General features: G+C 38.5%; 3 protein-coding genes across 6 annotated transcripts; 1 reads left to right on the forward strand and 2 right to left on the reverse strand.

The window, feature by feature from the left end:
• Window positions 1–393: 393 nt before the first annotated feature.
• On the reverse strand, window positions 394–2,290 carry LOC131430861 (zinc finger protein 724-like). 2 transcript variants are annotated; one of them, XM_058596092.1, is made up of 2 exons: window positions 2,069–2,290; window positions 394–2,014 (listed from the first exon to the last, which is right to left on the reverse strand). In XM_058596092.1, the coding sequence occupies exons 1-2, from the start codon at window positions 2,186–2,188 to the stop codon at window positions 521–523; spliced, it is 1,614 nt and encodes a 537-aa protein (XP_058452075.1). In that variant the 5' UTR covers window positions 2,189–2,290; the 3' UTR covers window positions 394–520. The 2 variants fall into 2 exon arrangements, with proteins under 2 accessions (XP_058452075.1, XP_058452076.1); XM_058596093.1 differs by having other exon boundaries at window positions 394–1,973; window positions 2,069–2,154.
• A 3,173-nt stretch (window positions 2,291–5,463) lies between these two features.
• LOC131430862 (zinc finger protein 714-like) lies at window positions 5,464–7,366 on the forward strand. Of its 2 annotated transcripts, XM_058596095.1 has the most exons (3): window positions 5,464–5,512; window positions 5,581–6,282; window positions 6,341–7,366. In XM_058596095.1, the coding sequence occupies exons 2-3, from the start codon at window positions 5,593–5,595 to the stop codon at window positions 7,253–7,255; spliced, it is 1,605 nt and encodes a 534-aa protein (XP_058452078.1). In that variant the 5' UTR covers window positions 5,464–5,512; window positions 5,581–5,592; the 3' UTR covers window positions 7,256–7,366. The 2 variants fall into 2 exon arrangements, with proteins under 2 accessions (XP_058452078.1, XP_058452077.1); XM_058596094.1 differs by lacking the exon at window positions 5,464–5,512 and having other exon boundaries at window positions 5,525–6,282.
• Window positions 7,367–7,485: 119 nt separating this feature from the next.
• On the reverse strand, window positions 7,486–9,151 carry LOC131430863 (hsc70-interacting protein 1-like). 2 transcript variants are annotated; one of them, XM_058596097.1, is made up of 2 exons: window positions 9,002–9,151; window positions 7,486–8,936 (listed from the first exon to the last, which is right to left on the reverse strand). In XM_058596097.1, the coding sequence occupies exon 2, from the start codon at window positions 8,918–8,920 to the stop codon at window positions 7,706–7,708; it is 1,215 nt and encodes a 404-aa protein (XP_058452080.1). In that variant the 5' UTR covers window positions 8,921–8,936; window positions 9,002–9,151; the 3' UTR covers window positions 7,486–7,705. The 2 variants fall into 2 exon arrangements, with proteins under 2 accessions (XP_058452080.1, XP_058452081.1); XM_058596098.1 differs by having other exon boundaries at window positions 7,486–8,939.
• Between the last annotated feature and the right edge of the window lie 406 nt (window positions 9,152–9,557).

A 9,557-nucleotide genomic window follows, 5' to 3' on the forward strand; every position in this document is an offset into this window, starting at 1 on the left:
GAAGCACCGGCAGTGTAGCACATCATTTATTGTTCCGTCAACCGAAAATAAAGCGATAGAAATTTTAGTCTAATTGTTTTGTTTCAGAGTAATGAAAATCAATGCATGATATCCGTGAATGCTTAAGCAACACGAAGAAAATATCGAGATACTTATTAGGTATCACTATTTTTGAACAAATTTGCTAAGAGTATTACTTTAGTTGTAGTTACATTGATATTTTAAAAATTTCTGATGCCGACAGCATTGTAGAGTGAATTCGGGCTGTGTACAACAAATGACGGACAAACACATAGCTATCGAATTTCATATTTAAAAATTTGTTCATTATACCTAATTTGAAAAATGCGGAAAAAAGACACTATATTCCTTTAAAAAATTACGGTTATTTGAATGTAGAACACTAAAAAAAATATAATACAAAGCTCCAATATGATTTTAAATCGTAACATTTTCTAAAATGAAATCACAATGCATTGACAGGGCTCGGAACTAGTTTTCCAATTATTTTGGAATATTGCTACGATTCCTCGCCGGTGTGAGTACGCATATGCCGCTTGAGATGAGCCTTATTGATGAAACCTTTTCCGCATCCTTCGCACTGGTGAGGTCTTGCATCGGAGTGGAAGCGCATGTGCTGCCCAAGGTAACTTCTGGAAATGAAACCCTTCCCACAAACGTTACATTTATGAGTTAGCTCACCGTTGTGAATTAACATGTGCTGCGTCAGGTACCCATTTCGAGAGAAACCTTTGGAACAGATAAGACATTTAAACAACCGTTCGCCGCTGTGCATAATTAGATGCTGCGTCAGGTGACCGAGTCTCACGAAACCTTTGCCGCATACCTCACACTGATGCAACCGCTCACCGGCGTGGCTTCGCATATGTTGTGTAAGGGCACTGCCCTGCACAAAATCCTTCCCGCAGATGTCACATTTGTGTGGTCGCTCGCCGGTATGGATGCGAAGGTGTATGACTAATTCGTTACTATAAATAAATCCTTTTCCACAGGTGTCGCACTTGAACTTAAAATCGCCCGTATGATGTTTCATATGCGCGGTGAGATGACTCTTCTGAGCAAATGCTCTTCCGCAATCTTCGCATTTGTGGGGCTTTTCACCTGTATGAATGCGTCTGTGTTGTACAAGATGATTACTGTTAATAAACCCCTTGCCACATATTTCACACTTATGGCGTCGGTCATCCTTTCTTCGAATCCCTTTTCTATGAGATGTATTGATTTCATGCTCCAATTCATCGCGTTGAATATAGAAATCCGAGTCATTGTATCCATCGTTATTCAATTCACTCTGATTTAGTTGATTATCATGATTGCTATTCAAGTGATCTTCAAAAATACATGATTGGACAAATGCCTTAGCATTTAAACCACTTGATTCTATTGCATCGGTAGTTTTAGAGGAAATATTTTTGCCCAAATCTGTATGGTGTAATGGCTCTTCAACTTCCATGTTATTTTTTATGTTCATGTTATCTGTTTGTTGCTGCTTACACTGATTGAGACAAGTTTTCTTAGCAAGATTTTTTCCATTAACCATGCAATTATGTGGAAACCCATCAAAACTATTACTATTGACTAACAGTTTTCCACAAAACTCACATTTTTTTCGTTTACTACTCCTAGCACATGTCCGCTTCGATCTGTATGGTTTTTTAAACATATAATTATCATCACAAAAGTTACAACCAGTCGAATTAGTTGTTAAACACAAAGCTGATTCGTTTTCGACAAGGAGACTGCTTGTGATGCTGGTCTGTCCCTCAATCAGAATATCATTATCTTCTTCCTTAATTTTTAAATCGCCATTGATACCTAGTTGAATACTTTTTTGTTCATGTACCGAACAAGCCTTCAGTGGATCTACCACATCGAGCTTATTCTGTAGAGTTCCAGCTGCCTCCAGGCAACGTTTTCTAAAACGAGCAGCACTAATCAAATCCTTCATGCAACTGTTGCAAATATATTTTGTAAGGGAATCTTCTTCATTAATCTGTAATACAACCAATCATAAGCGATGGTGTTTATGGCCAACCGAAATACTCACTGATACTCCACAACAGTTTGTAATCATATCACTGATTCGACTGCTGAATTCGTCCAAGGGAAGAAATATACTCATCAGATCATCCGTTCTATCTAAACAACAACGACAACACATTTCCATTACATCAAATTAAGATATTACTAGGAAACACTCGTTGAATTTAATGATCAATCAATGTCGCGAAGTATTCTATATTCCAACGAAATCGTTTACATTCAACCCTAGGACTCAACGAAAACAATGAAATAGCTGTCAATGCAATTCATTCCATGGTTAATATAAATAATACGTAACGCGTTGAAACCTGCTACCGAGGGGCGTTTTACTGTTACACTTCTACCGACGACACGACCAGGCACTCCGAAGAAAAATCGATACTAAAATTGTTTTTTGACGATCTATCGTCAGTTACCACAAATAAAGCGACCCCTTGCTAATGATAAAAATAATCTATCTTCAGTTCAGCAACGCCATCGCACGGCATCACATTCAACATAGGTATCATGTCAATTGTATGGGTGCGCAGCCCTGCTATTTCGGCGCGCACGAATTTGACATTTCTCTCCCATACTTCTATGTATGAGATTCGATGCGGACTCACCTGAAGGCGACATGCTCGCAAAAAAGGATGTTGCCAACGATTTGTTCGGGAAATGTGAGAGCTGGATATCTTGTTAATATGACGTCTTTGATTCAAAGCTCAAGCGATGAAAAACCACAATGAGATTATCTACATCTAACATTATTCCAATTTATTGATCTAGAATAATTTTACAAATTTATGTGAACTAACAAAATTTCGTCAGGAGACGAAGAATTTCGCCAAGCGGTTATCAAAGGTTCTGTTTCTGTCGGATTCTTGCATACAAGAGTGGCAAAATCGCTTTGAATCAGTTCTACATTTTTTGCGTCTTTGGTTTAGACCTGTGCGACGATCAAAATTGTCAACATCGGAGGCTAAAGCGTCTTTTTGACCAGCGGCGGCGGTGGCTAAACGGCTTACGCCATTTCCTGAAAATATCGGCGGCGGAGGCGGCGCGATTCGGTGTAATCAATTATAAACATATCATGAATTTTAATATTGATTCACACAGAACAATTTCTCTATACCTGCAATCAACGATACTAATGTTTATGTGATCCATTAAAGCCAACATAGTAAATAGAAATGGTAAATGGTTTCGAATGCAGCGAATTAGAGTATTATATGCACTCAAAATAATAATCATGTTATAGTTACGTGAAAAGTTATGTGAATATTTTCCACTCTACTTTTCACGTAGGTTTTAATGGACTAAATGCGTAGGTTTTAATGGACTAAACTGTTTAATGCAAAATCCAGTAAAAACTACGTGTTTCATAGGTAAAATATAATGTACTGCTCATATCACATTACCCTATCAGTTCTTATAAAATTTTAGATACCAGAGAATTTCTATTTTATATACTGGTTGAAGTCAAAAGGGAGATTTCAGATTTTTATATAAATCTAGGAAATGAAAAATGCCATGAAAAATAAAACATTTATTTAAGAAAATTAGCATAGAATTTAACCGGCTGAAAATAAAAACCAACTAATAACGTCGTGGGATCTCGAATCGACAAGCCTCCAGAAATCGTTTTCTTGTCACTGCCATCCAACCGAAGCTGAGGTCGAGATCCGATGCAGGTTGAGTTCGCATAACATGGGTCCAGTGTCTCTAGCTCATACCGATTCTGAACTCGTTTTTGGTGGACCAACGGCCTGTTTGAAGCATTCGACAGGATCGGACTCACGCAGACACTCGGTCCAGTCGAACACATGGAAACTTTCATACTGGACTTTCGGTCGATGTAGTAAAAAATTGTAATTAAATAACATTTCTCGCAAATATTTACACTACTCACACTTTGAGGGCCACTGTTCGCCATTTTCAAAATCGAGTTTTTCACACTGGAAATTCACGTAGATTGTTTGACGTTTGGTCAATTCACGTAAATCTTATGTGATGACTCTATTCATTTTAGGGGATATTCGTGTAACATTCAATTTCGTAACGTAAAACATTCAATTTGACATTTGAAACCAGTTTACGTGATTTTTCAAGTGAATCGAACGTGACTTTTTATTTGAGTGTGTAATTGGCATGAAATCGATTATGCGCTCAAATTCAGATATCGATAATAATATCAGATTAACAACCGATATCACTGAGAATTCATTCATTTCATACAAACATACAAATCTGATTCGAAAACAGTTTTATCAAAAGCCTGAGTTACAGTTATTAGGAATGTATTTAATACTTAATCATTAATCTGGAATTTTCGCAGACAGGCATTATTATAGTATAAGCATATAGCCAAAGACATCATATTAACAAGATATCCAGCTCTCACATTTCCCGAACAAATAATTGGCAACAACATTTTTTTGCGAGCATGGCGCCCTCAAGCGAGTTCGCATCGAATCTCGTACACAGAAGTAGGAAAGAGAAATGTCAAATTCGTGCGCGCCAAAATAGCAGGGCTGCGCACCCATACAATTGACATGATACCTATGTTGAATGTGATGACGTGCGATGGCGTTGCTGAACTGAAGATTGATTTCACTCCAAGCTGACAGGGTATGTTTGAATGTTGGATTTATTGTTGAACGCAGAGATGCCAGGTCTGCATACCCGTAAAAAAAACCATTGATTTTACAGCATAAACAATTGATTCGCAATTAGATATATGGGTTACAATACATTTTATTGTATCTTGACAAGATTTTTTTCATTTCCAACGATTCAATGTATTGTTCCTACGATTCTACAATTGAATTTATTGTACACGTGATGTTTTAAACAATATGGAAACTGTACATTTTATTGTTTTCCAAGAAAACATGTATGAGAAAACTTCATGATTTGAATTGTTACGATACTTAACAACCTATACATTCTATTGTAAAAAGCATTTCCACAATTGATTGAATAGTGTATAACAATACATTAAAATATTTTTCAATGGTCAAAGCAAAATTGTGGCAGGTTTTGTAACAGCAAATCATATTGTTTTTCAACAATATTTTTTATTCGGGTAACTTTATATTCCACGCAAGAAATATATAAGTAAACAAATCGAAAAAGGGCGAAACTTTTTTTTGTTGATTTATTCAGTGGGTATAGAAGGAACGTGGTAAAATTTACATACCTTTCAAAGATAAACCAACAATTCATCGACTAATCAAAAATTGATTTGATAATTTCTAAACAAGATTTGAAACCAACGTCGAAACATTCATCGATGTTTTTCTTCATTTGCTGTCAATGCTAGATTAGATTTTCTTTGAAAAACAACCGATTTTCGGAATCACAGACTTTTGCAACCCTGACTGAAGATATTTGAAATTTTTACCTGGCATCTCTGACTCTGATAAAAACAATAAACATTCACATTTACTGTAGGATTGGACAATTGGTGCGCATTCATAATAGTTTTTCGTTAATTTAATACTATTTAGTCAACTAAGAAGTGTCATTTCTCAGAAACACAGTAAAATGGATAAACCAATGCTTGAACTAGACAAAATTTGTCGTTTATGCTTGCAATCACTGCAGGTCGGTTCATTGGTTAACTTGTTTGAGGTAAATTTCTCTATCCGGCCATCGGACATGATTGCCCGGTGCGCATCTGTTGAAATCTACGAAAAGGATGGTCTTCCAGCATCGATTTGTAACGATTGCTTTTATAAACTGGGCATGGCATTTGAGTTCCGTAATCGATGTGAAGCTTCCGACCTTAAACTGAGGAGTTTTGTTCATGGCTCTGGGAATAACATACAACCCAATGTGGTCCAAGAAGAAGAGATTTATGAGGCAATGACTGCAATATTTGGACCAGAAAGTACCGAAACATCGAAGCAAAGCATATTTACTCAACCGAAGTCGGTGGAGGATTCAGTTATAGAAACTTCCACAAGGAATGTAAAGAAAGTCCAACCTTTGAAGAAAAAATCGCAACTTGATGTGTTATTGGTGAAGCACAAAGCAAAGTTGAAAGAAGAAGGAAAGAAAGTGAACATCTTTAGACAGCGAAGAACGAACAAGAATTCATTAACTGAGGGTAAAAAAGGCACCCCTTTGAAAGAACCACAACATTGCAATACTTGCGGTAAAAGTTTTAGTTACAGTGGATACTTGCAAGCCCACCAAAGGATTCATTCGGGAGAGAAACCCTTCCAATGTCAAGTAATTTAATACCTTATCGAAGCAAGAATACGATAATAAGTTTATCTTTTATTCACAGATTTGTCACCGTAAATTCGCACAGTCAGGAAACCTTCAGTTGCATCTTCGTATCCACAGCAATGAGCGGAAATATCAATGCGAAATCTGCAGTAAACTGTTTCGAACATCTAGCAATTTACATGCTCATAGAAAAACGCATTCGGAAGAAAGAAACTTTCCGTGTGATATTTGTGACCATGCGTTCCGAACTGCCAAAGAACTGCGCAATCATTCGGAAACGCATAGCACCGTTAAAAATTTCTTCTGCAGGCTGTGTCCTAATAAATCTTTCAATAAGCAATCGTATTTAAATAGTCACGTGAAAACGGTACACATAGGAGTCAAGCGGCACCGGTGTCAAGATTGCGGTAAAATATTCTCCAACAGCTCTAATCTCATAGCTCATCGACGTGTGCACAGTGGCGACAGGCCGTACTCGTGCGAGGAATGCGACGCAAAGTTCACTCAGTCACCTGCCTTACTTCGGCATATCAAAGCAAAGCATAGAGCCAAGTGTGTGGAACCGGTAATATCGGAAACGGTCACCGATGCCTTTGAGCCGGCTATTGAAGTTGACGAAAATCGTTCCTTAGACAGTGCCGCAAGCTCAGAACTGTCAGTAACTACGTCACTGATAGACAACCCGTCCGGATATAGCGTGCCGTATATGACAAACTATGTGACTCCTCAATCGCAACCAAATCATCCTCAAGCGTCGAATTCAATTCAGATGGCATCCGGCATTCCGGGCAATATGTACCCCTCCGTTGAACCATATCAGTACACAGCCAATTCTTCCGCACTGGCATCTCATCACTATCAGCAGCAACATCTGGATGTTGGTAACTACGATATGTGCTACTCTATGCCGACACATTCCGTGTTGAACCCGAGTCTTATGAATCCTCAGCCGACGTACATTTTCGATCAGTAAAATGGTGATGAAGGCAGGAATCTGAATCATTTCTATTGTGCAATGAAATCGCAACTACAAAACAGTTATCAAGAAATTATTCCTTAAGAATAGACTAAAATAAAATACCATTCAATATTTGAATGAAAATTAATTTTTATCGTACTGCAACTAAACATCCGTCAAACGTCAAAGCCTATATCCAGTGGAGAGAGTGATCATCACTAGATCCAGAAAATTTTGTCATAAAATACTGGGAACATTTTATTTTATTAATCCTACTCGCTATTTGATCAGATAAATGTTGGAATATTATTACGCTTCGGGAAAAGCTACAGCATGTACTACAGTTATAAGATTTATTACAAACTCCATGTGGCATTAAACTGCCTGTTAAAAATAATAGACATTTCTTTGAAAAGCGCAAACGGTGTATCCATCAAACAACAAATTAAATGCAGCGGAAAAGGATTAATCTAAATCGTCCGTAGTTTTATGACCTCCCGTTGGGCCGCCTCCCGTACCGGGGAAACCACCAGCTCCGGAACCTGGGAAACCACCAGCTCCAGCACCAGGGAAACCACCGGGAAATCCACCAGCTCCGGCACCAGGGAATCCTCCGGGGAAACCTCCTGCCCCTGCACCACCACCGAAACCCGGAAAACCTGACTGTGATGCTTGTCCAGCAATTTTAGTGACAAGATTCATTACTTTAGGATTATTTTGGTATTTGGCAATATTCGATGGATTAGACATAATATCCTGCAGGGCGGCAGCTACTTCAGGATCCTTGAAGGCATTTAGAATATCTTCGGTTCCAGCACCGCCGCCACCACCTCCAAGGAAATCACCAAAATCAGCACTGTCATTGCGAGCACTTTCTTCGGCGGCCTTTTTGTTTGCTTCCTGCGCTTTGCGGACTCGTTCTTGACGTTCGCGCAATTCCTTCTCCTGCCGACGACGTTCCAATTTCAACTTGTGCTGCTCAATTTTTTTAGCATTCGGAGTAACTTCTTTCAACCATTCGTCGGCTTCTTCATCATAGTCCAATTTGCAAGCTTGACGAAGATCTTTGGCCGCTTCTTCCCACTTTCCTAGGAGTCTATTGGCACGACCACGGAATTTGTACGCAGTTGCTGAGTCCGGATTGATCTCTAAGGCGCGGTTGCAATCCCGGATACAAGCATTCGGTTTAACCAGTTTTAAATAAACTTGACCGCGCTTGGCATAGTACAATGCACTAATCGGATTGAGTAGAATTGCTTCTGTGAAATACTTGACCGCTTCCTCGTGATTTTGTTCGGAATAGGCTGCAGTAGCTTTCGAACGCAGCTCGTTAGCCTGATCAATGTCATCTTCACTCGGTTCTTTCAAAGAATCTCCCATCGGCTGTTCGGGTTCATCATCCGGCTCTACACAGCCTTCTGTATCCAGTTCAACATCAGACTCGGGATCGGAATCTTCCTTAGTAGAAGATTCTTTTTTCTCTGGCTGTTGTGATGCCGGCTTTGATTTCGGTACTTCACCAAAGTTGGGTGTGCCTGCTGGAATTTTGCCACCTAGCTTTTCAACGAATCGTTTGAAAAATTCCAACTGAGGTAGATTCAGCAGCTCTGGCTGGCTCTCGCACAAACCGATGAACATCTTCAGTTTGACCAATTCATTTGGGTCTATGGGACAGGCCATTTTTCGATTGCTTGAACTACTAACAAAAAAATATCGGTTAACAAAAGCACCAATTATATTGATTTAGCATGAAATACATACACTGTTGCGCTCAACTGCTAGAAATTGTTATAAAACTGAATATTTTACAAAACACGCAACTATTTTTTAAAATGTCGCCGACTAGAATGTTCTTCAGCAATTCTTTGTCTTATTGTTATTTGGCTTCGAATGTTTTTGCGTATTTTTAAAATGTCATTGAAAAGATCCGAGGGGTCTTTGCATGTAGATTACATACACTGAAAATCAAGTTTAATTATTTTTTGAGAAGATATCACTCATTGTCGAGTTCTTTTATTGAACAATCCAATCAGCGTGGTCACCACGAGATAGCGTTATATCAAAGATAAACTCAAGATTACAATGTCCCATACGATTCAATGAAAAATGTTGGGTCAGTAATCGTGAACCAGTTGGTTCAGTAATAATGTAATTTTATTGACCCTCCGTTAATAAGCGTCGACTAGTTCCGACAAAATGCCATGGAAACGATTCAAGTTAGGAAGGAATCAAACATATGTTTACATTCAGCACATAATGATTTCTTGCCACCACTGACTTTAATGCTTCATGGTATGGGGCAATAACAAACTAAATA

Source organism: Malaya genurostris, chromosome 2 (genome assembly GCF_030247185.1).
Source record: "Malaya genurostris strain Urasoe2022 chromosome 2, Malgen_1.1, whole genome shotgun sequence".
Classification (NCBI taxonomy): Eukaryota; Metazoa; Arthropoda; class Insecta; order Diptera; family Culicidae; genus Malaya; species Malaya genurostris.